At 41.3% G+C, this 27,574-nt stretch overlaps 1 protein-coding gene across 1 annotated transcript in view; it reads left to right on the top strand.

Annotated features, from left to right (window-relative positions):
* The window catches only part of LOC117442375 (glutamate receptor 4-like), a gene marked incomplete at its 3' end in the record, with an annotated part of 156,824 nt that extends 132,257 nt beyond the window's left edge, over positions 1 to 24,567 (top strand). Inside the window, exons 8-9 of the mRNA XM_034078375.1 lie at positions 17,332 to 17,705; positions 23,496 to 24,567. Of these exons, the coding sequence (XP_033934266.1) occupies positions 17,332 to 17,705; positions 23,496 to 24,567 (1,446 nt within the window). The remainder of the gene's footprint in view (positions 1 to 17,331; positions 17,706 to 23,495) is intronic.
* Positions 24,568 to 27,574: the final 3,007 nt, after the last annotated feature.

The raw sequence follows: 27,574 nt of genomic DNA, 5'->3' as shown, positions 1-27,574 counted from the left end.
TACCTGTACTTTCTACTTCTTACATGTTGAACTCAAATACCTGTACTTTCTACTTCTTACATGTTGAACCCAAATACCTGTACTTTCTACTTCTTACATGTTGAACTCAAATACCTGTACTTTCTACTTCTTACATGTTGAACACAAATACCTGTACTTTCCACTTCTTACATGTTGAACCCAAATACCTGTACTTTCTACTTCTTACATGTTGAACTCAAATACCTGTACTTTCTACTTCTTACATGTTGAACACAAATACCTGTACTTTCTACTTCTTACATGTTGAATACAAATACCTGTACTTTCTACTTCTTACATGTTGAACACAAATACCTGTACTTTCTACTTCTTACATGTTGAACTCAAATACCTGTACTTTCTACTTCTCACATGTTGAACTCAAATACCTGTACTTTCTACTTCTTACATGTTGAACTCAAATACCTGTACTTTCTACTTCTTACATGTTGAACACAAATACCTGTACTTTCTACTTCTTACATGTTGAATACAAATACCTGTACTTTCTACTTCTTACATGTTGAACACAAATACCTGTACTTTCTACTTCTTACATGTTGAACTCAAATACCTGTACTTTCTACTTCTCACATGTTGAACTCAAATACCTGTACTTTCTACTTCTTACATGTTGAACTCAAATCCCTGTACTTTCTACTTCTCACATGTTGAACCCAAATACCTGTACTTTCTACTTCTTACATGTTGAACCCAAATACCTGTACTTTCTACTTCTCTCATTTTCCAAACAGGCTGGTTCCTTTAGTCTGAATGTGTGTTTGGTGGCGTGATCATTATTCTTTAGAGCAGGGGTGGGGAACCTCCGGCCCCCGGGCCGTATACGGCCCGCGAGACAATCTCGTGTAATTTATAAACACACGCAAAAAAGAATTTTTCATTTTTTTTTTTTAATTATTATTTTTTTAAATCTAGACCGCAAAATAATTAAACAAGAGAGTGCCTGTTTTTCCTGGCCACGGTCAGGGTCCTTGAACACAACACAAGCCTAACCTGCCGTCACGTGGTATACGTCTCGTCTGACAAGGGTAGTGATGGGAATTCCGATTCCCTTCGGGGACACAAATCTTTTGATTCAGTTCACTTGAAAGATTCGTTCACTGATTCGTTCACCGGGTCGCGAACGACTTCTGGTGATTTGCACGTTCGCGAACGATTCGTCTTTGTACTTAATTCCTTCAGTGAGTCTTCACTACTGCCGAAGTCCGTACAAGAAGTTTGCTGGCGTACAATGTATGATATTAAAACACATTGTACACCTTGTGACGGCCCCAGAGCCTGTGTGCAGGTGTGTTACAGGTCTTATGGTGGGGGTGGAGCTGAAGAGAGCAATCAGCGCGATCGCGGACATCTGGCCGGAGCCGAGGAGGTGCTATTAAGCCCAGCTGCCCGGAGTCACAGGGCGGCCCTGACTCTCCAAGCCGGCCGCAGGAGGAGTAACACGGCGATCCTCTCCCCTCGTCCGTCCGTCCATCCATCTTGTACTTTATCCTGAACAACCGCAATAAATGTGCCGTGGTTTTTGGAAACTCGTGTACGTCTTTTCATCTTTCCGTTGTGGCCTACGAGCCGGTCATAACAACCTCACCTGGCTTGTTGCCTCATGAATTATGCTCTGGAAATAGGCTACATATTATTTAAGAAATATAATTGGCCATTGTTAAATCTCATACATGTGTGCCTGACTATACATGTACGATGTATTACAGCAGGCTAAACACGTTATACTTTCAAACCCATGCACGTACTAAAGTATGCAATTTACTTTTCATGAACAAATCTTGCATTTTCTTTGGATTGTTGTTTATTTGTTTCAAAAGAACAGGTTTATAGGCAATACATGCAGTTATATAAATATAACCATAGCCCAGTGCAAATATATTTCAGAAAATGTAACGGAGGCCTATATATAGAAATACAAACATCAACATTAGTTTTGCAAAACAAAATATCAAATTTAAAACATAAATTAACAACTGAACAAATAATTATTCAACAACAATTAATTATTGCATAGATCTCCATTTGGCCCAGATCAAAGTGTATTATATCCAAACAATCAAACGTTAACTAAATGTATGCAATTTAAAATAACCAATTCATAGGCAATATATATGCCTTTAGTAGCAAATATACATATCAGAAAATATATAAATAAATGGTAACTAAATATAGAAATACAAACATTATCAACATTATTTTGAAAATATAAAATTACAAACAAATAATAGTGCAACAATGAACTATAAATATTAAACTGCATTTTTAAGAAATGCCATGGCAAAAGGCAATCTTATTGCAGGTTTGAATTAAGAAATGCCAGTTGGCGCACTTTTGAAGGGCCAATTCTATTGCACCTTTCTGTTATTATCTGCCCAGTTTTGCTGAAGACTCTCTCTGAAGGGACAGATGTGGCCACAATGCAAAGCCTTGTCATCATGACCCGTGTTAGCCTTGGGTAGACCACACCCCGATGTTTCCACCACACAAGCGGGTTAGAAGACCGGGGTACCATAGCCTCTTCAAAGAAAGAACGGACCTCCATAATTGCCTCTGCAGTTGAATTGCGCGTGTTGATAAGCTGTCCAGAGACACGCTGATCAAACTCGGCCCACACTGCGCTCTCCCTTGAGGTACTCCCTGGCTGTTCAGCTTCGTGTTCCTCTTCCTCAGCCTGCTCATTGACGTTCACCTTTCCTGCTGCGTTGGAAATTCTCTGAAAGGCCTCATCTGCTGCACGGTCATCGGTAAAAGCTCTTCTCTTAAACCTGGGATCCAGAGCTGTTGCCTCTGAAAGCAGCTTGTGAAATTCCATTCTATGGAATCTTGAAGCCATATCTGCATTCAGGGCTTCAACCATTTCCCTCACAGGCCTTGTCAACTTTTCGATGTGGAGATTGGAGGTTGTTCTTTGGAGGCCCCTTGCTAGGAGTATAACCTTTGAGGCAGTCACGTAGCTGGAAGAATAAAATATACAGAACATTTAGGTTCAATAGCAACTATTAGACATATTCTTTTTTTATATTTTTAATAGTACTATTATTGTTATTAACAACATAGTATTTCTGCTCAAGTGTTATTCCTTGTAATTATTTCTTCTGGGATCTCTAAGATAATTATTAGATTTGTTGTCAATGGGTGGCTTCAAAATAAATATCATTAACAAATTCATAATGCAAAAATAGAATAATTAGGCCTACTACAATTTCTAAATCACAATCTTTCATCAATATAAATGTCTTACCTTTCACTACTAACTTCAACTGTGACTTCCTCAAATGGCTTTAGGACATCACAGGCCTCTTTAATTTCCTCCCACTCTTCTGGAAACAAGGTTAGCAAACCTGGATTGACCAAAGCCAGTGTGGTGATGACTGCCTCCTTCATTTCATCAAATCTTTTCAACATGTAGAATGTTGAATTCCAGCGGGTTGGGCAATCTTGCTTAAGACACAGTTCCGGCAATCCCATCTGTTGCCGAGTGACCTTTAGTTTTTCTGCTGCAACTGTGCTTCTGTGAAAGTGTTCGACAATGACCTTTACTTTTTCCACCGCTGTTTTGATTGAATTAAGGGCCCCCCTAACAATTAAGTTGAGGGTGTGAGCAAAGCAAGCTAAATGCTTCCACCCGGTTTCCCTGATTGCCAGGATCATGTTGGCTGCATTGTCAGTGACACAAGCAACTACCTTGTCGCTGATGCCCCACTCTCTGGCAATGCCTAAAAGTTTTTCAGACAGATTGTCTACCGTGTGCCTTTCACTGAATTGAAAACAGTCAAGTAGACAACTAGTTAATTCAAAGTCATCCACGAAATGACATGATGTAACTGACATGAAACTGGTGGTTGTACGGGATGTCCAGCAGTCAGTAGTGAGGCATACGGCTGTGGCTCTTCCTACCTTTTCCTTAATCTTCTCACAAGTCTTGATGTACATTTCAGGGATAATTGAATAATTGCCTAGCAGGTTTTCCTGCTAGGCAAGGCATATGTAGCATTTAAAGCCTTTGTGTAGCCTCTAAACCCCTTATCTTCAACAATTGAAAATGGTTGAAAATCAAGAGCTATCATCCTTGCCAACTCCTCATCCACTGTCCTCTGCCTTAATGGACAAATGGGCCTGGAGACAAAATTGGTGAGTCTGCTCTGTGTTTCCTTTCCTCTACCTGTAGTAACATTGGGTGGTACATTGGTGGCGTTGCTCGCATCCCTGGTCTCTTCTGCTGCCACAGGCTGGGATCTGACAGGAGTCAATTGAACAGTGGGGTGCTTTGTCTTTAAATGTCTGTGGAGATTTGCTGTGGAACCACCTTTGGTGGATATGTGGACCTTGCAAATGGTACATGAAGAAAGTGTTGCTGACACCTGATTAAAATACGTCCACACACTGCTCCTTTTACGGTTTTCAGTCATCGTTACATTACATTACATTACATTTTCATTTAGCTGACGCTTTTATCCAAAGCGACCTACAATTACCAATTACAGGGACATTCTCCCTGGAGTAACTGAGGGCTAAGTGCCTTACTCAAGGGCACACTAGTGGTGGTGTTCCAGGCGGGATTTGAACTCAGAACCTTCCGATCTGCAGCCCACCTCACTATCCATTAGACCAATCACTACCCCATCGTCTATTTATTTTTCACTTTATCTGATTCTGAGGCGTTATTTCGCAATACGGTGATGAGAGGGGGAGGGGGGGCGCGAACATATGCTAAAATGGACCAAACCATTAGAGGGAGGGGTGACCAAAGTCACCAAACGTGTTCAATGTTGTATAAGCATGGGCCTGTAACCAGGAACAACACTGCAACATGAAATACATTTACCTAAAATAAAACAGGATATATGTCTTGTTTCTACACAGCCTTTACTCGACTCTATCACTTTTGTAACAGCGCATTGCACTCGGCAGGTAATGGATTGACTGATGTCGACAACGTAAACAACAAACATGGATGCGCCCGGCCCCTCACCAATGAACTAACTTGCGACAACTTTTATGTCCTTAAAAGTTATTTTCTAAATACTTTATATTTGGACATTATACTGAAACAAAAATCGGAATTCATAACGTATCACTCACTATATTTTATTTCTACTCAGCTACAGCTAGCCTACATAAAAAAGAAGTTGACCCTGGGTGAGAATGTATTTTTTTAATGTGTAGACAAAGACAAACACAGGACGACAAAGCCTTATTATCGAAAACTCTCACAAAACATAGTAAGCTAATATTAATAATTTTTCTAGAATGACTGAAGAAGCAAACGTTTGAATTAAGCAGGTAAAGAAAGAATATCTCTGTCAAAGAAAAAAATAAGAAAAAATTGAAAGATCTTTAAGCTTTTGGCGGAAGGTTCAAACAACGATTCAAACGAACGAATCGTTTTGTGGGAGGAATCAGTTCACCTCGTTCACTTCAAAGATTCGTTCAAAAAGAACGAATCGTTCGCGAACGACCCATCACTAGACAAGGGTGTAGTTCTGACGGGGAGCACCAGAACGCAGCTCCGCTCCAGCACTTCCAAAAATGTCAGTACCCATAAGGAGCCGTGCACATGCTGCAGTTTTTGCGTGTCTGTGTCTTTAGTTGAAAGCCCAGTGGCGATCTGTTCATCTGTCATACTGAGCATACAGTCAATAACTTTGTTGTTATTAGCATCTGGTTAGCTAGCTATGCTAACGAATATAAGAAGCTTTTTCTACAACCAGTGAGGTAAAGGCACATCTTTATATGATCGTTATAGTTAGAAAAAAATAAGAGAATAAAGTAAACGGGTATAAAATACTATATGACAGTAAAAAAAGTTGTTATTAATAAAGAAGAATACAGTTTGAAAGGAGAGTGATTTGTAAAATATCCATAAAGAAAAAGAAAATCTGCTTCCAGTTCTGTTTCATCTGGGTGTTGAGAGATGTTTCCATAGATCTACTAATGTTGCTCTCAAAGTGCACCAGATTGATGCTTTTAACTTCAACATTTAAAAAAGATTCTTCCCGGGGGAGCATGCCCCCGGACCCCTTAGAGGACGTTAGGTACCCCCCCACTTAAATCATGTTCACATGGATAGGAAACTAAATTGCACACATCTTGCTTTCTGTTTTGGTGGTCATGCCACAACTGTGCACGTGCATGCATGCGCGAGTCATGGCAAGATATCTGGATTCAGAGGTTGCTTTTTCTTTGCACAGCATGAAAGAAAGGCCAAATGAATGGGCTGTGATTTTAGTATTTTTAAGCAGAGGTCAATCATTTGTACGGCCCTCGGAGGATGTTGAAAACATTGAAATGGCCCTTGAGAGGAAAAAGGTTCCCCACCCCTGCTTTAGAGTCATTGCGTGCCTATTGGTTGGAACACGATCCGTGTATCCATCACTTCCTGGTCTTCTCTAAAGAAGAGGGACCAAAGGAAACGTTGTCATGTTGCCGTTGTTCAGCATGGAAACATTCATTAGCTAACAATGACATTATTGTTCTATTGATATAAAGGGAGGTCAGGTACTCTTTAAAACAGCTGCTAGCTATGGGTACTTTTTACTGAAGGACACTTCAAAGCCTCTTTACTTTGACTTGAGTAAAGAAGTTTAGTCAGTACTTCTACTTTTACCAGAGTATTTTTAAACACAAGTATCTGTACTTCTACTTGAGGAAAGGATGTGTGTACTTTTGGGGCTGGGTTGTTCAACCTGGGAGCCATTTGAAGGTCACCTTTAAGCTAAATCTACATGACCATATGTCCCCTCTCTTATTCTAAACAGCATATCCGTACATGCTTTTCGGAAATGTGTGTCGAACCCCCTCAATTTACCTCAGTAACATAAAAATGGAGGAATCACGCAGAATAAAGCTTTGTCAGACGGTGGACAGACGTCTCCTTGACAGACAGTATGTATTGTTCTGCAGAGTTGTACCTAATCCCCCCCGTGTGTTGTTTACCGCGAGGATAATTAAGTCTGAAGTGAAACTGTAAACAGGCCGGTGTGTCTCTGGTGGTTTTAAAAGCCAGCAGGAATTAGTGGAGCATTAGAGCCGAGCTGCAGGAGGAAGACACGGAGAGATGTGGAGCTCGTTAAAAAACAGCCTCAGAGGTGACCGTTCGATATTTTAGGGGTGAGGTTTCTCTCTGACCGCGCAGTGCGATCAAGAGGCTTATATGCTGGGATTTGACGGTCTTAAAAGACATCAAAGTAAAGAAAAGAGAAGTGTTTGTGTCCTTGAGCTACAGCAGGACTGAAACTGGATCGATATCCAACTTATTCTGTATGTTTCATTTTGTGCAAACTGTTCTGTAGACACTTTACTGCTTTAATGTGCAAGTTGGGATCAGTCGAGTACATGTATTCAGTCATCTAAATCTAATATGAACTGCACTATTTGTATCGTATCCTCGAGTTACATTGACTTCCTGTTTTACGGCGTAAGGATCTTTTTTAACAGTAAAGACTTTAACGATGTTTGATCCTTGAAGTCTTGAGATTTTAATAGTTTGTTCAAATACAGCAACATGTTGAACACAAATACCTGTACTTTCTACTTCTCACATGTTGAACTCAAATACCTGTACTTTCTACTTCTTACATGTTGAACTCAAATACCTGTACTTTCTACTTCTCACATGTTGAACACAAATACCTGTACTTTCTACTTCTCACATGTTGAACACAAATACCTGTACTTTCTACTTCTCACATGTTGAACTCAAATACCTGTACTTTCTACTTCTCACATGTTGAACTCAAATACCTGTACTTTCTACTTCTTACATGTTGAACTCAAATACCTGTACTTTCTACTTCTCACATGTTGAACACAAATACCTGTACTTTCTACTTCTCACATGTTGAACTCAAATACCTGTACTTTCTACTTCTTACATGTTGAACTCAAATACCTGTACTTTCTACTTCTCACATGTTGAACACAAATACCTGTACTTTCTACTTCTTACATGTTGAACTCAAATACCTGTACTTTCTACTTCTTACATGTTGAACTCAAATACCTGTACTTTCTACTTCTCACATGTTGAACTCAAATACCTGTACTTTCTACTTCTTACATGTTGAACTCAAATACCTGTACTTTCTACTTCTTACATGTTGAACTCAAATACCTGTACTTTCTACTTCTTACATGTTGAACTCAAATACCTGTACTTTCTACTTCTCACATGTTGAACTCAAATACCTGTACTTTCTACTTCTCACATGTTGAACTCAAATACCTGTACTTTCTACTTCTTACATGTTGAACACAAATACCTGTACTTTCTACTTCTTACATGTTGAACCCAAATACCTGTACTTTCTACTTCTTACATGTTGAACACAAATACCTGTACTTTCTACTTCTTACATGTTGAACACAAATACCTGTACTTTCTACTTCTTACATGTTGAACCCAAATACCTGTACTTTCTACTTCTCACATGTTGAACTCAAATACCTGTACTTTCTACTTCTCACATGTTGAACCCAAATACCTGTACTTTCTACTTCTTACATGTTGAACACAAATACCTGTACTTTCTACTTCTTACATGTTGAACCCAAATACCTGTACTTTCTACTTCTCACATGTTGAACTCAAATACCTGTACTTTCTACTTCTCACATGTTGAACACAAATACCTGTACTTTCTACTTCTTACATTTTGAACCCAAATACCTGTACATTCTACTTCTTACATGTTGAACCCAAATAGCTGTACTTTCTACTTCTTACATGTTGAACACAAATACCTGTACTTTCTACTTCTTACATGTTGAACCCAAATACCTGTACTTTCTACTTCTCACATGTTGAACCCAAATACCTGTACTTTCTACTTCTCACATGTTGAACACAAATACCTGTACTTTCTACTTCTTCCATGTTGAACCCAAATACCTGAACGTTCTACTTCTCTCATGTTGAACTCAAATACCTGTACTTTCTACTTCTCTCATGTTGAACACAAATACCTGTACTTTCTACTTCTTACATGTTGAACCCAAATACCTGTACTTTCTACTTCTCACATGTTGAACCCAAATACCTGTACTTTCTACTTCTCACATGTTGAACTCAAATACCTGTACTTTCTACTTCTCTCATGTTGAACTCAAATACCTGTACTTTCTACTTCTCACATGTTGAACCCAAATACCTGTACTTTCTACTTCTCTCATGTTGAACTCAAATACCTGTACTTTCTACTTCTTACATGTTGAACTCAAATACCTGTGCTTTCTACTTCTTACATGTTGAACTCAAATACCTGTACTTTCTACTTCTCACATGTTGAACTCAAATACCTGTACTTTCTACTTCTCACATGTTGAACTCAAATACCTGTACTTTCTACTTCTCTCATGTTGAACTCAAATACCTGTACTTTCTACTTCTCACATGTTGAACACAAATACCTGTACTTTCTACTTCTCTCATGTTGAACCCAAATACCTGTACTTTCTACTTCTCTCATGTTGAACTCAAATACCTGTACTTTCTACTTCTCACATGTTGAACACAAATACCTGTACTTTCTACTTCTCACATGTTGAACTCAAATACCTGTACTTTCTACTTCTCACATGTTGAACCCAAATACCTGTACTTTCTACTTCTCTCATGTTGAACTCAAATACCTGTACTTTCTACTTCTTACATGTTGAACTCAAATACCTGTGCTTTCTACTTCTTACATGTTGAACTCAAATACCTGTACTTTCTACTTCTCACATGTTGAACTCAAATACCTGTGCTTTCTACTTCTTACATGTTGAACTCAAATACCTGTACTTTCTACTTCTCACATGTTGAACTCAAATACCTGTACTTTCTACTTCTCACATGTTGAACTCAAATACCTGTACTTTCTACTTCTCACATGTTGAACTCAAATACCTGTACTTTCTACTTCTCTCATGTTGAACTCAAATACCTGTACTTTCTACTTCTCACATGTTGAACACAAATACCTGTACTTTCTACTTCTCTCATGTTGAACCCAAATACCTGTACTTTCTACTTCTCTCATGTTGAACTCAAATACCTGTACTTTCTACTTCTTACATGTTGAACTCAAATACCTGTGCTTTCTACTTCTTACATGTTGAACTCAAATACCTGTGCTTTCTACTTCTCTCATGTTGAACTCAAATACCTGTACTTTCTACTTCTTACATGTTGAACCCAAATACCTGTACTTTCTACTTCTCTCATGTTCCAAACAGCTGGTTCCTTTAGTCTGAATGTGTGTTTGGTGCGTGGTCATTATTCTTTAGAGTCACTGCGTGCCTATTGGTTGGAACACGATCCATGTATCCATCACTTCCTGGTCTTCTCTAAAGAAGAGGGACCAATGGAAACGTTGTCATGTTGCCGTTGTTCAGCATGGAAACATTCATTAGCTAACAATGACATTATTGTTCTATTGATATAAAGGGAGGTCAGGTACTCTTTAAAGCAGCTGCTAGTTATGGGTACTTTTTACTGAAGTACACTTCAAAGCCTCTTTACTTTGACTTGAGTAAAGAAGTTTAGTCAGTACTTCTACTTTCACCAGAGTATTTCTAAACACGAGTATCTGTACTTCTACTTGAGTAAAGTAAAGCCCTTCAGTGAATACATCTCAGACCTCACTTTTTCTAGTCTTCGTTTCTGCGGTTTGGCTCAGTGGCGTTTTCACAAAGTGGCTTGTTCTCTCCGGCTCCTCTGTGGCTCTGCAGTGAGTCACAATGTCAGGTTTGATCAAGCAGAACACAGCACCTTTGGTGTAAAAACACTAACCAGGTGGGTCTAAAGCACGGGAACCAAAGTGCAGCTGTGTTCTCCTCTCGCTAACAAGCTCTGTGAGCGAAACTCTTCCTGTCTTTACGCTTCGCTGTGAATGAGAGACATGAAAATATAAAAGGTGCCGTCCCCACTGCTGTACGTGACGAGACTGCAGACAACATTTCCAATGAAAAAAAAAATATCACTGTTCACCAGCTTGAGCTTCAGCCTCAGGATCCATGTATCTGGGATCCTCTCCAGAAGGGAAGGAGTCATCACATACAGAGCATCAACTAGTTCCTGAGCAGTGTCCTTCACATGCTGATATCCAAGAGAGGGAGTCACACAGTCACAAGATGGAGGGATAGAAAGCAGTACATCCTGTCATGTACACAATTCTCAACATTCTGACTTTTTTTCAAAATCCTGATTTTTCCCTAAAAATATCAAAAATCCTGAATTTCTTTCAAAATCCCCAAAAATTTAACTTTTTCCTCAAAATTCTGACTTTTCTCAAAATCCAAAAAAAGTCTGACTTTTTCGCAAAATCTCAATTTCGGACTTTTTCAAAAAAAATCTGACTTTTTCTAGAAAATCTAAAGAATATAACTTTTTCTCAAAATCCCCAAACATTTACTTTTTCTCATAAATATGACTTTTTCTCAACATCTAAAAAATTCTGACTTTTTCTCAAAATCTCAAAATTCGGACTTTTTCTGAATACTTAATGTTAATAATCCCTCGTCATGTTGAACCTCAGGATCCATGTGTCTGTGATCCTCTCCAGAATGGAAGCAGTCATCACATACAGAGCATCAAGTAGTTCCTGAGCAGTGTCCTTCACATGCTGGTATCCAAGAGAGGGAGTCACACAGTCACAAGATGGAGGAATAGAAAGCAGTCTTCAATGTTTACTTCAGATTAGCTCCACGTCAGAAATGAGCATGCTTGATGTCTCTCTCCATAGAGCAGGGGTGGGGAACCTTTTTCCTCTCAAGGGCCATTTCAATGTTTCCAACATCCTCCGAGGGCCGTACAAATTATTGACCTCTGCTTAAAAATACTAAAATCACAGCCCATTCATTTGGCCTTTCTTTCATGCTGTGCAAAGAAAAAGCAACCTCTTAATCCAGATATCTCACCATGACTCACACATGCATGCACGTGCACGGTGTGGCGTGACCACCCAAACTGAAATATATGGACACAAGATGTGTGCAAATGTATTTAGTTTCCTATCCATGTGGACATGATTTAAGTGGGGGGGGGGACCTCACCTCCTCTAGGGGGGTCCGGGGGCATGTTCCCCCGGGAAGATTTTTTTTTAAATGTTGAGTTAAAAGCATCAATCTGGTGCACTTTGAGAGCAACATTAAGAGGGATACATCTCTCAACACCCAGATGAAACAGAACTGTAAGCAGATTTTCTTTTTCTTTATGGATATTTTACAAATCACTCTCCTTTCAAACTGTCTTCTTTATTAATAACAACTTTTTTTACTGTCATATAGTATTTTATACCTGTTTACTTTATTCTCTTATTTTTTGATAACTATAATGATCATATGAAGATGTGCCTTTACCTCACTGGTTGGAGAAAAAGCTTCTTATATTCGTTAGCATAGCTAGCTAACCAGACGCTAATAACAACAAAGCTATTGACTGTATGATCAGTATGACAGATGAACAGATCGCCACTGGGCTTTCAGCTAAAGACACAGCCACGCAGGAACTGCAGCATGTGTACGGCTCCTTATGGGTACTGACATTTGTGGAAGTGGCGGAGCGGCGTTCTGGTGCTCTCCGTCAGAACCATGGTCAGAACTGCACCCCTGTCAGACGAGACATATACCACGTGATGACACGTTAGGCTCGTGATGTGTTCATGGTCACTGACCTTGGCTAGGAAAAACAGGGACTCGCTTGTTTAATTTTTTTGCGGTCTAGATTTCTTTTGTTTTTTGCGTATATTTATAAATTACCTCGAAGGCCGTAGCGAAAGGTCTCGCGGGCCGTATACGGCCCGGGGGCCGGAGGTTCCATAGAGGCTGAATCATCATGTTACTCACATAGCTATCATCTGCCTCAAACAGTCCTACACAATGCATGCTGGGATACCTGCGATGCGGTACAACGTGACAATTAAAGTGCTCGTATCATGACAGCAAAGCCTGACGGTGGCTTTATTAATGTAAACATCGCTTTTTTTGTTTCGGTGAAATACAGTTGTTTTTAAAAGCAGCTGTTTTAGGAAAAGTGCATCGAGTGCATTAACGTTTTGTTTTATGCTTGATATGTGTCAGTTGATGTTACACATGGAGCTGCTGTGTCACATTTCAGACTTCCTCTGACCACTAAAGTATTACCGTATCGTTATCATACACACACCATTAAAGTGTTACCGTATGTCGTAAAGACCGTGGTGTCCATACAGCTGCTTGGCGGTGTGCAAAGCCCCCTGGCAGCATTTAATCAGAAAAGAGCCTTTTATTGTCTGTATGACGCCTTTAACAAAGTGTCCGCTGCCTTATTGCGAACCAGGTTTCCAGTGGAGAGGAACCTGAATCCAGAAGTCATTCTTTCATTTGATATGGCTTCAAAAGAAGCATTGTTGTTGTTGTTGTTGTTGTTGTTGTTGTTGTTGTTGTTGTTGTAAGGGAAACTTCTGCAGCAATGGAGAGTCAGGACTCAGAGAGACACGAGGAGAGTTGGAGCTTTGATGTCAAACACTGATGTTTATTACAAGTATCAGCCGGAGAATTCACATCACTTCAATCAGGAGAGACGTGATGTATGGAATACATGTTTATTATCGGTCACATTATATAAACGAAACTTAATGATGACAGTTTATAACAAGAGAACAAAATGGTGTTTGGCGACTAGGCCCAGGTTTTGTAGGATATCATTCGGGAAGGGAAAGAACCGGTTCCGATGAACCCCCCCGGGTCTAGACCTGGTGGTGGTGATAAGTGGTTAGGTCCGGTTGGAAGGGAGGAGGATAAGCTTGGCCCTGAGCTGGAAGCAGGAGGCGAAGGGGTGGAGGAGGGTTGCGCGTTGACGCCTGGAAGACAGCTGATAGAAAAGGGGAGAGCATATATAGAGGGATTAACAGGTGCGATCATTAGGCTTGTGAATGGAGGGAAGTGATAGGTCGGCTAAGGAGTGGCGCTCCCTGTCATCTGGTGAAGAGAGCGAGTATTGCCATGACGAGCAATACGGAGTGATAGGTCTTCCTGTCTGAACTTGCGCTGAGCTTCATAAATCACACAGCCAGAGGTTCTGACTGCACGGGTGGGTTGCCATGTCGAATCTGAATACCGATTCTCTCGATAGCCCTTTTAACTAGCTTACAGAGAGTTACTCAACATATTGGGGGAGATGATCTAAGCAGCTGGGCCCCCTGAATCACTCGCGTCTGACCCTCGATGGCCTCGAAGCCAGCGTTCTCACCCATAAACCGTTTGTGACCGAGAGTTGGCCGGTCATAAAGCTGAGAATATCCACATATAAGTGCAGCCGCCGCACATTCCTTAGAGGAGATAACAGAGTCAGGGTTGGTCATAAACACTTAAATGTCTTGGGAGTAAGACAGAATGATTCTCTAACGGTTGTGATTTACTGGCGTTGATAAGAAATGCTGCGACTTAAAGCAAACGCCGACGCCAGCACTGGTTCAAACAAATGTAAGATTAAATGTAAGATTCAAGGCGTTATCCCCGTGTGCATCAGCTACAGTGTGATGTGGCAAGGACACACTTAGGTCCCAGGCTCCTCCAACAGTGCAATGGAGAGGACACAGAACAAATAAAACAGATACAATAGAAATAGTGCAAGAAGAGTCTATACAAGTAAATGGAATATGATATATTAGATAGATAATTAGCAAGATGCAAATGGATGAATGTTCTTTAAAAAGACGACATATCTTGACACGTGTAAATAAAACCCAATGTCCCGCTTTGGGTCAAACAATGGCAGTGAAAGGCCCTCACAAGTGCATATATACAGTTGTGTGTGTGTGTGTGTGTGTGTGTGTGTGTGTGTGTGTGTGTGTGTGTGTGTGTGTGTGTGTGTGTGTGTGTGTGTGTGTGTGTGTGTGTGTGTGTGTGTGTGTGTGTGTGTGTGTGTGTGTGTGTGTGTGTGTGTGTGTGTGTGTGTGTGTGTGTGTGTGTGTGTGTGTGTGTGTGTGTGTGTGTGTGTGTGTGTGTGTGTGTGTGTGTGTGTGTGTGTGTGTGTGTGTGTGTGTGTGTGTGTGTGTGTGTGTGTGTGTGTGTGTGTTTAAGAATATATGCTGTGCACCCGTGTGTGTTTTCAGCATCTCTTCATTCGGGTAGCTTTTTCTACAGCGTTCATGTGAAGGACATCAGCACTTTCCCCTCCGAGACTTTTCTTATAGCATCTATTCTTTTCTTCCCGGATCAAAAAAAGAAAACACACACACACACACACACACACACACAAGCCCTGCCTTCTTCCATGTTTTTTAGCACGCACTAAATGCCCCCAGGCTGTCATCTTAGTGCATTTTGCTGAGGATGAAAGAACTTAAATCTCTTTCATTCCCCCCCCTCTTGTTTTCTCCGGTCCTGCCGCCCTATAGATGTCAGCTGGTCGTTATGCAACTCTAAATGTGTGCTGATATTAAGCCCTTTTGCTCCAGAGCCGGAAGGACAAGGTCACAAGTGATGCTAAATCACTAACTATAATCTCGTTTGTGCACTTTTTCACAGCTGCAGACCTCAGGGGTTGCTGTATCACATTTTTCTCTTCCTCTGCTGTAAGCATATTTTCTCCGACACGTTATTTTCTCCTGCCTGCTGATTCTGCCGGAGTTTCAGCTAAGCCTCTCAGCATTAGAGACAGGAAGACTTTTCTTTCCTAACTTGATCACTCCGAGATGTGTGAGTGGTGCAGTGATGACGCATTACTACTACACCCTGAAGATAGCATCTCGTTTGTTCCCGCTCCCAAAAAAAGACAATGGGATTTCATGTGATTTTGGATTATTGCAGAAAATAATCTCTGTGTAAAAAAAACATTTATGATACTTACATGTTTTGTTCAGCAGGATAATCTCCACATATTAACATATGGGCTATAAAGGAACTACAGCACGGTCACATGACTTCACGTCACCACCACTAAGCTAAAGGCGGCTAATGTTGGGCTATAAAGGAACTACAGCACGGTCACATGACTTCACGTCACCACCGCTAAGCTAAAGGAGGCTAATGTTGGGCTATAAAGTAACTACAGCACGGTCACATGACTTCACGTCACCACCGCTAAGCTAAAGGAGGCTAATGTTGGGCTATAAAGTAACTACAGCACGGTCACATGACTTCACGTCACCACCGCTAAGCTAAAGGAGGCTAATGTTGGGCTATAAAGGAACTACAGCACGGTCACATGACTTCACGTCACCACCGCTAAGCTAAAGGAGGCTAATGTTGGGCTATAAAGGAACTACAGCACGGTCACATGACTTCACGTCACCACCGCTAAGCTAAAGGAGGCTAATGTTGGGCTATAAAGGAACTACAGCACGGTCACATGACTTCACGTCTCCACCACTAAGCTAAAGGCGGCTAATGTTGGGCTATAAAGGAACTACAGCACGGTCACATGACTTCACGTCACCACCGCTAAGCTAAAGGAGGCTAATGTTGGGCTATAAAGGAACTACAGCACGGTCACATGACTTCACGTCTCCACCACTAAGCTAAAGGAGGCTAATGTTGGGCTATAAAGGAACTACAGCACGGTCACATGACTTCACGTCACCACCGCTAAGCTAAAGGCGGCTAATGTTGGGCTATAAAGGAACTACAGCACGGTCACATGACTTCACGTCTCCACCACTAAGCTAAAGGCGGCTAATGTTGGGCTATAAAGGAACTACAGCACGGTCACATGACTTCACGTTACCACCGCTAAGCTAAAGGTGGCTAATGTTGGGCTATAAAGGAACTACAGCACGGTCACATGACTTCACGTCACCTCCGCTAAGCTAAAGGAGGCTAATGTTGGGCTATAAAGGAACTAAAGCACGGTCACATGACTTCACGTCTCCACCGCTAAGCTAAAGGTGGCTAATGTTGGGCTACAAAGGAACTACAGCACGGTCACATGACTTCACGTCACCACCGCTAAGCTAAAGGCGGCTAATGTTGGGCGTGATGACGTCTAGTCGTCTCATTTAGACACTTGTTAGCATCCACCGTTTTTAAATTCACCGGTGGGGTATTTACTGACGTGTTTTATATCATAGGACAAAAATATCTTCAGCTTGTGTTAACCACAGACCTTATTTTAGGTTTACATTCAAAAACATGTTCAGAAAACCATTGACCTCCAGACAAGCCATATTTTGGGCCACACATGTTTGTCTGAAAGTCGTACGTTCGTCCCGGCTCTCCCTGTTTATTCTACACGGTACCTTTTCTCTGTAACACCATAAATACCCCGCTGCAAGACCAAATAAAACCTTTTTACTGATTCTCATTCTCAATTCTCCTCCCCAGAAAGCGGAAATCGCTGTGGCCCCATTAACAATCACGTTGGTCCGGGAGGAGGTGATCGACTTCTCGAAGCCCTTCATGTCGTTGGGTATCTCCATCATGATCAAGAAGCCCCAGAAATCCAAACCGGGGGTGTTCTCCTTCCTGGACCCATTGGCCTACGAGATCTGGATGTGCATCGTGTTTGCCTACATCGGCGTAAGCGTGGTGCTCTTCCTGGTCAGCCGCTTCAGCCCGTACGAATGGCACACCGAGGAGCCCGAGGAGGGCACCGACGGTCCGCCCAGCGACCAGCCCCCCAATGAGTTTGGCATCTTCAACTCTCTATGGTTCTCCCTGGGAGCCTTCATGCAGCAGGGCTGTGACATCTCCCCCAGGTAGGGAACTCTTTTGTATCAGCTTTTCATTTGAAACTCAACATGTCACTCGTCACCGGCTTGAGCTTCAATCATAAAGTAGAGACACTACATACTGATATACACCTGAACATCAGCAGGAGAGGACTCTTTAAAGTAGAGACACCGCATACTGATATACACCTGAACATCAGCAGGAGAGGACTCTTTAAAGTAGAGACACTACATACTGATATACACCTGAACATCAGCAGGAGAGGACTCTTTAAAGTAGAGACACCGCATACTGATATACACCTGAACATCAGCAGGAGAGGACTCTTTAAAGTAGAGACACTACATACTGATATACACCTGAACATCAGCAGGAGAGGACTCTTTAAAGTAGAGACACTACATACTGATATACACCTGAACATCAGCAGGAGAGGACTCTTTAAAGTAGAGACACTACATACTGATATACACCTGAACATCAGCAGGAGAGGACTCTTTTTAAAGTAGAGACACCGCATACTGATATACACCTGAACATCAGCAGGAGAGGACTCTTTAAAGTAGAGACACCACATACTGATATACACCTGAACATCAGCAGGAGAGGACTCTTTAAAGTAGAGACACTACATACTGATATACACCTGAACATCAGCAGGAGAGGACTCTTTAAAGTAGAGACACTACATACTGATATACACCTGAACATCAGCAGGAGAGGACTCTTTAAAGTAGAGACACTACATACTGATATACACCTGAACATCAGCAGGAGAGGACTCTTTAAAGTAGAGACACTACATACTGATATACACCTGAACATCAGCAGGAGAGGACTCTTTAAAGTAGAGACACTACATACTGATATACACCTGAACATCAGCAGGAGAGGACTCTTTAAAGTAGAGACACTACATACTGATATACACCTGAACATCAGCAGGAGAGGACTCTTTAAAGTAGAGACACTACATACTGATATACACCTAAACATCAGCAGGAGAGGACTCTTTAAAGTAGAGACACTACATACTGATATACACCTGACCATCAGCAGGAGAGGACTCTTTAAAGTAGAGACACTACATACTGATATACACCTGAACATCAGCAGGAGAGGACTCTTTAAAGTCGAGACACTACATACTGATATACACCTGTACATCAGCAGGAGAGGACTCTTTAAAGTAGAGACACTACATACTGATATACACCTGGACATCAGCAGGAGAGGACTCTTTAAAGTAGAGACACTACATACTGATATACACCTGAACATCAGCAGGAGAGGACTCTTTAAAGTAGAGACACTACATACTGATATACACCTGGACATCAGCAGGAGAGGACTCTTTAAAGTAGAGACACTACATACTGATATACACCTGGATATCAGCAGGAGAGGACTCTTTAAAGTAGAGACACTACATACTGATATACACCTGGACATCAGCAGGAGAGGACTCTTTAAAGTAGAGACACTACATACTGATATACACCTGGACATCAGCAGGAGAGGACACTTTAAAGTAGAGACACTACATACTGATATACACCTGGACATCAGCAGGAGAGGACTCTTTAAAGTAGAGACACTACATACTGATATACACCTGAACATCAGCAGGAGAGGACTCTTTAAAGTAGAGACACTACATACTGATATACACCTGAACATCAGCAGGAGAGGACTCTTTAAAGTAGAGACACTACATACTGATATACACCTGAACATCAGCAGGAGAGGACTCTTTAAAGTAGAGACACTACATACTGATATACACCTGAACATCAGCAGGAGAGGACTCTTTAAAGTAGAGACACTACATACTGATGTACACCTGAACATCAGCAGGAGAGGACTCTTTAAAGTAGAGACACTACACACTGATATACACCTGAACATCAGCAGGAGAGGACTCTTTAAAGTAGAGACACTAGATACTGATATACGTCTGAACATCAGCAGGAGAGGACTCTTTAAAGTAGAGACACTACATACTGATATACACCTGAACATCAGCAGGAGAGGACTCTTTAAAGTAGAGACACTACATACTGATATACACCTGAACATCAGCAGGAGAGGACTCTTTAAAGTAGAGACACTACACACTGATATACACCTGAACATCAGCAGGAGAGGACTCTTTAAAGTAGAGACACTACATACTGATATACACCTGAACATCAGCAGGAGAGGACTCTTTAAAGTAGAGACACTACATACTGATATACACCTGAACATCAGCAGGAGAGGACTCTTTAAAGTAGAGACACTACACACTGATATACACCTGAACATCAGCAGGAGAGGACTCTTTAAAGTAGAGACACTACATACTGATAAACACCTGAACATCAGCAGGAGAGGACTCTTTAAAGTAGAGACACTACATACATGCTAGTGACTTATCCGACCGGCCCATCGGTCCGCCCCTGCTGCTCACTCTGGATCATGTTTGAGTTTATACATCCAGATATCTGTCCAACTGGAGATGATCTAAACTTATAATGAGTTTAGTTTTTATATTTTCACACTCTATGTAATGTGTCCCTAGCTTGATTCACAATATATGTAATATTGAAGCTGCAGCTTTCATCCTAAATCATGGAAAGACTTCACACAAATGGATTCAAACTGCAACGTGACTGCATTTCTTATTCATTTAAGAAAGGCTTGTTTCCCTCTGTTTCTAGTCTTTATGTTAAGCTAAGCTAAACACATTGCATGTCCACCTTCTCTTTTAACCTACAGTCATGACGTTGATATTTCTTCTCACTCTTATAAAATACACAAATGACCATAGTTTGCAAACATGATTTGAACTTTAGCATCCCCCTCCAAAAAAAGCCAGTGGGATTTCTCCATTGGCTTTTGGATGATTGCAGGAAAGCTAACGTCGTGGCTATAAAGGAACTACAGACTTAATGTCACCACCGCTAAGCTAAAGGCGGCTAATGTTGGGCTATAAAGGAACTACAGCACGGTCACATGACTTCACGTCACCACCGCTAAGCTAAATGTGGCTAATGTTGGGCTATAAAGGAACTACAGCACGGTCACATGACTTCACGTCACCACCGCTAAGCTAAATGTGGCTAATGTTGGGCTATAAAGGAACTACAGCACGGTCACATGACTTCACGTCACCACCGCTAAGCTAAATGTGGCTAATGTTGGGCTATAAAGGAACTACAGCACGGTCACATGACTTCACGTCACCACCGCTAAGCTAAAGGCGGCTAATGTTGGGCTATAAAGGAACTACAGCACGGTCACATGACTTCATGTCACCACCGCTAAGCTAAAGGAGGCTAATGTTGGGCTATAAAGGAACTACAGCACGGTCACATGACTTCATGTCACCACCGCTAAGCTAAAGGCAGCTAATGTTTGGCTATAAAGGAACTACAGCACGGTCACATGACTTCACGTCTCCACCGCTAAGCTAAAGGCAGCTAATGTTTGGCTATAAAGGAACTACAGCACGGTCACATGACTTCATGTCACCACCGCTAAGCTAAAGGCAGCTAATGTTTGGCTATAAAGGAACTACAGCACGGTCACATGACTTCATGTCACCACCGCTAAGCTAAAGGCAGCTAATGTTTGGCTATAAAGGAACTACAGCACGGTCACATGACTTCATGTCACCACCGCTAAGCTAAAGGTGGCTAATGTTGGGCTATAGGAACTACAGCACGGTCACATGACTTCACGTCAACACCGCTAAGCTAAAGGCGGCTAATGCTGGGCGTGATTATAGTTAATGCCAACAGTTTCATTAGTTCCTCGCGTATTGACATATTTAATATTTAAGGTTTTCATCTGCAGTGTTGTACGTCATCTTAACAATTGTAGCCTATTTTTATATTATAAGTTCTTGCACATATAGAGTGGTGCAGTGATGATGTTTTGTTGAAAGCTGACCTGACAGTTAGCCTCTCCCTGGATCCCTGGACAAAAAGCCAATAGGATGTATCCATTATTCCTGCAGCACTCTATGATATATACTATATCAGTGGTAATGTGCATGGGGACTGTAGTTAAGAAACATAACATGGAGGTATTAAATATTAAGTTTGTGTTGTCTTTACCACAGTGTCCGCGGCTCATGCTGTGTGTGTCCAGCTGTTTGTGTGTGTGTGTGTGTGTGTGTGTGTGTGTGTGTGTGTGTGTGTGTGTGTGTGTGTGTGTGTGTGTGTGTGTGTGTGTGTGTGTGTGTGTGTGTGTGTGTGTGTGTGTGTGTGTGTGTGTGTGTGTGTGTGTGTGTGTGTGTGTGTGTGTGTGTGTGTGTGTGTGTGTGTGTGTGTGTGTGTGTGTGTGTGTGTGTGTGTGTGTGTGTGTGTGTGTGTGTGTGTGTGTGTGTGTGTGTGTGTGTGTGTGTGTGTGTGTGTGTGTGTGTGTGTGTGTGTGTGTGTTAGTATTGATCTCTTGTCTCTTCCTCTCACCGCTCTGCAGCCATATTGTTCTCCACTGTCTGACTGTCAGGGAATTAGCTTGTCTCTGACAGTTGTGTGTCTTCTCACCTTGTGTGTGTGTGTGTGCGTGCGTGCGTGCGTGTGTGTGTGTGTTAGTATAAAGCGATGTTATTCATTGAGAACATACTGTCGCTGTGTGTGTAGCTTCACTTCCATTACAAGAATCCCTTGGGGAAAACACGAATTAAAAGGTACACAATTAGGGCCTTTGCAATCAACGGAATTAAATACAAGTAGTCAATCAGAAGTACTTAAGTAGAAATCTGAGGTAATTGCACGTGTTTTGCATAGTTACACCTCAAATCAGAATCAAAATACTTTATTTAACCCGAGAAAAGTTGGGTTTCAATTCAGAATAAATTGATCAAAAAAAAGGATTTAAAAAAGTTAAAATACAATAGAATACAAATATATATACAAACAAATACATTAAATGTATATTGTATTTTTTACTGCACTTCTTTTTTCTTGAAAGCTACTAATAACCTTAATGTTTTTATAAATTGATTAATAATACAATTGTCAAAACGATCAATTAGTTAATTGGACAACAGAAACATTATTATTGCAGTTAAGATTTGCTGCAATTTAAGTATTTATACCTGGTAATTGACAATTAAGGGGTTTTCATACAATACATCCCTTAAGAAAATGTCTTTGATACGAACAGTATATACAAAAAAAGCTAAAACAATTAATCAGTCGATCAATTAGCTGATTAGCCGACAGAAGAATAATTAATGATTTCATCTTTAAAAATATTTCTTTGAGATTTTTGAATTTAGCTCTCTTACTTTTAGAAGTACATTTATTTAAGTAACATTTTAAATATAGGGCTTTTACTATTTTTAACAAGGTTTCTTCACAATGTTGTATCAGCATTTGTACTATATCTGAATACTCTGAATGCTTCGGTGTAAGGCGCGCACATTAATGAACATTTCTGTAAACGTGCCAGAGAGAAACATCTGTAGTCCCTGGACAGATTTGAAAAGTCAACACATTTCATTTTAAACAAGTAAATACAATACATTTAAAACATGCAACAGACATTACTGGGATACTTAAATAAAACAATTTAAAATACAGAACATTAAAAGAAAACAAAAGAACATGTTAAAACACAGGCAGTGGGTTGGGTCAGTGTTGGCAGAGCTGATTCCTCACTAACCGTATTTTGAGTTTTGATTTAAACAAAGTGAAGACATTTGAGAAATCTTCAGCTTTACACAAAATGGTCGTTTTTGTTTTCTCCAGCTTCCTGTCCGTCATCACATCTTCATCGTGTTAGTGAAAGCCACACTGTGTTAAAGCCTGTAACTCTTAAAGGTTCTCCATTTCCTGTGAAGCCTCTCCATCCGTGTGTCAGGCGTACGGTCCAGGCACATGGATAGTTGGATCCGTGTGTCAGGCGTACGGTCCAGGCACATGGATAGTTGGACCCGTGTGTCAGGCGTACGGTCCAGGCACATGGATAGTTGGATCCGTGTGTCAGGCGTATGGTCCAGGCACATGGATAGTTGGATCCGTGTGTCAGGCGTACGGTCCAGGCACATGGATAGTTGGATCCGTGTGTCAGGCGTACGGTTCAGGCACATGGATAGTTGGATCCGTGTGTCAGGCGTACGGTTCAGGCACATGGATAGTTGGATCTGTGTGTCAGGCGTACGGTTCAGGCACATGGATAGTTGGATCCGTGTGTCAGGCGTACGGTCCAGGCACATGGATAGTTGGATCCGTGTGTCAGGCGTACGGTTCAGGCACATGGATAGTTGGATCCGTGTGTCAGGCGTACGGTTCAGGCACATGGATAGTTGGATCTGTGTGTCAGGCGTACGGTTCAGGCACATGGATAGTTGGATCCGTGTGTCAGGCGTACGGTTCAGGCACATGGATAGTTGGATCCGTGTGTCAGGCGTACGGTTCAGGCACATGGATAGTTGGACCCGTGTGTCAGGCGTACGGTCCAGGCACATGGATAGTTGGATCCGTGTGTCAGGCGTACGGTTCAGGCACATGGATAGTTGGATCCGTGTGTCAGGCGTACGGTTCAGGCACATGGATAGTTGGATCCGTGTGTCAGGCGTACGGTCCAGGCACATGGATAGTTGGACCCGTGTGTCAGGCGTACGGTTCAGGCACATGGATAGTTGGATCCGTGTGTCAGGCGTACGGTTCAGGCACATGGATAGTTGGACCCGTGTGTCAGGCGTACGGTCCAGGCACATGGATAGTTGGATCCGTGTGTCAGGCGTACGGTTCAGGCACATGGATAGTTGGATCCGTGTGTCAGGCGTACGGTTCAGGCACATGGATAGTTGGACCCATGTGTCAGGCGTACGGTCCAGGCACATGGATAGTTGGATCCGTGTGTCAGGCGTACGGTCCAGGCACATGGATAGTTGGATCCGTGTGTCAGGCGTACGGTTCAGGCACATGGATAGTTGGGGTTATTTTAAGAAGCTGCTGTAAAAACGGCTCGTAAAGTTATTTTAAGTCTCTCGTATGGTAAGTCTGTTATCTGCTTTAAGCCCGTATGGATCTGATAGAGTTGGTAAGATTATTTAAGAGATGAAAGATGGACCAAACCAAGTCTATATCTTCCAGCAAACACCCCCAGAACCAGCGGAGAAGATGGAGGATCCCACGGTTCATTATATTACGTAAGCAGAGGTGTAGATTAACGTACATTTACTCAAGTACTTTACTCAAGTACAGTTTAGAGGGATTTGTACTTTACTTGAGTATTTCCATTTGATACTATTTAGTACGTTCTACTCCTCTACAGTTCAGAGGTACATGGTGTACTTCTCCTCCACTACATGTATTTAATCCCTTTAGTTACTTCACAGATCTGGATGAAGGATGTGAAATATAATCAAGTGTTGAATCAGACTTTAGTTCCACCTGGAGTAAATCCACCAGCTACCCTGCAGTCTACAAAGTACTTCAGACTAGCTGCACCTTCACCAGCTACCCTGCAGTCTACAAAGTACTTCAGACTAGCTGCACCTTCACCAGCTACCCTGCAGTCTACAAAGTACTTCAGACTAGCTGCTCCTCCACCAGCTACCCTGCAGTCTACAAAGTACTTCAGACTAGCTGCACCTTCACCAGCTTTGAGGACACTTTCATGATCAATCATTATAAAACATATCATATATATTATTCTGAAATGGACCAATCTGCACAACGACTACTTTTACTGTCTTTCACTATATTTAGATGAGAATACTTTTCTACTTTCACTTGAGGAACATTTTGAATGCAGGACTTTTACTGTGACAGAGTATTCCTACACTCTGGTACTTCTACTTTTACTCAAGTACAAAATCTGAGTACTTCTACTTTACTCAAGCACAAGATCTGAGTACTTCTACTTTTACTCAAGTACAAGATCTGAGTACTTCTACTTTTACTCAAGTACAAGACCTGAGTACTTCTACTTTTACTCAAGTACAAGATCTGAGTACTTCTACTTTTACTCAAGAACAAGATCTGAGTACTTCTACTTTTACTCAAGTACAAGATCTGAGTACTTCTACTTTTACTCAAGTACAAGATCTGAGTACTTCTACTTTTACTCAAGTACAAGACCTGAGTACTTCTACTTTTACTCGAGTACAAGATCTGAGTACTTCTACTTGTACTCAAGTACAAGACCTTAGTACTTCTACTTTTACTCAAGAACAAGATCTGAGTACTTCTACTTTTACTCAAGTACCAGATCTGAGTACTTCTACATTTACTCAAGATCTGAGTACTTCTACATTTACTCAAGATCTGAGTACTTCTACTTTTACTCAAGAACAAGATCTGAGTACTTCTACTTTTACTCAAGTACCAGATCTGAGTACTTCTACATTTACTCAAGATCTGAGTACTTCTACATTTACTCAAGATCTGAGTACTTCTACTTTTACTCAAGATCTGAGTACTTCTACTTTTACTCAAGAACAAGATCTGAGTACTTCTACTTTTACTCAAGTACCAGATCTGAGTACTTCTACATTTACTCAAGATCTGAGTACTTCTACATTTACTCAAGATCTGAGTACTTCTACTTTTACTCAAGATCTGAGTACTTCTACTTTTACTCAAGTACTTGCCTACACGATCTGAGAAAATGTTCATGCACCTCCAAAGAAGGATGAAAAAGTGCATCATGCGTAAAACCTCGATGTACACTTGATAGCATGACTCGTGACTGCACTCCGCCACATGAGGAGACTACGATGGAGTTGAACTTATTCTCTGAGACTTCTGCGAGGAAAAGTGTTCTTGCACCGCAGAAGTACGTCATGCTTTAATTCTATTTTGAAATGTTTAAATTCTAGCATTGTTTAGTTTATTTCTACTCTTTAATGTCTCACTATGTGCAATGCCTTGTTTTGTTTTTGTTGATTGTGATGCTGCAACGCAAACATGTCCCAAATTGGGATCAATAAAGTACCTCTCATCTTATTATTTATCCTTTACAACTTCATTTAAGTTCAGACCAGCCTTTGTTTAGGCTTCGGTTCTCTGATAGCTTGAGTAAGTGACTAACACTCAGCCACATGAGGAGGAGACTACGATGGAGTTGGACCAAGAGTTCATGGACCACGAAAAGGGATTGCTAAAGAACTTCATGGGCTAAATGCATATCGTAAAAGATCATTTGGCAAATGATTGAAGGTCTTGATCCGATGCTTTTGACCAACTTGTCATTCTTCACATTGTTAGATGCATTGAGAGAAAAGAGACTTGAGTAGCCAGCTTGAACCACCGTGAATCCAGCTGTAGAGATTAGCACGTCTTGTAAATTGTGAAAACCCCTTTCATTTTCCTCACAAAATGACAAAGTGCCACCGACAGCTTAGTAGCCGCCAGCTAACGAGAATACGAGCTGGGTGATCTGCTGAACATCATGGAATCATCTCGAATAGAAGTGTAATTCTCCTCAAGTGTTCTCGCTCGTTTCACGACACAGAGAAAGGCAGAGGTTGGAATAGCAAAGTGTCTTCTCCCCCTCCTCTTTTACTCTCTATTAATAAGGGTTAATACCCACTCCTGCTCCCTGAAGGCAGCCCATAATAATTAATTCAGTGATGAATTCCCCCCGGTCTCCGTGGTAACTGGAGAAGAAGGCAGCTTTCATTTTGTTATTGACTAAATGAATGGAAATGTGTGTGACCCCATAGCATTGAATGCTGAAACTCATCCAACTTTGCTGGTCATTTTAATTTGGTTTCCTTTGTCGTAGGAGGAAGCTTCAAAGTGTACACGACTCTCCAGACTCTCAACTTTGTCGGACTAAAATGGTTTTAGGATAGATGGAACGGTTTTCCTACAATCACAGTTTACGTTTGGTGAAGTTTTCAGAGCGCTTCAGATTTTATAATGTGACGGAATGTTCAGTGATGACA

The sequence above is a fragment of the Pseudochaenichthys georgianus genome, unplaced genomic scaffold (assembly GCF_902827115.2).
Source record: "Pseudochaenichthys georgianus unplaced genomic scaffold, fPseGeo1.2 scaffold_419_arrow_ctg1, whole genome shotgun sequence".
Taxonomy (NCBI): domain Eukaryota; kingdom Metazoa; phylum Chordata; class Actinopteri; order Perciformes; family Channichthyidae; genus Pseudochaenichthys; species Pseudochaenichthys georgianus.
This window is presented reverse-complemented; position numbering and strand designations above follow the sequence as displayed.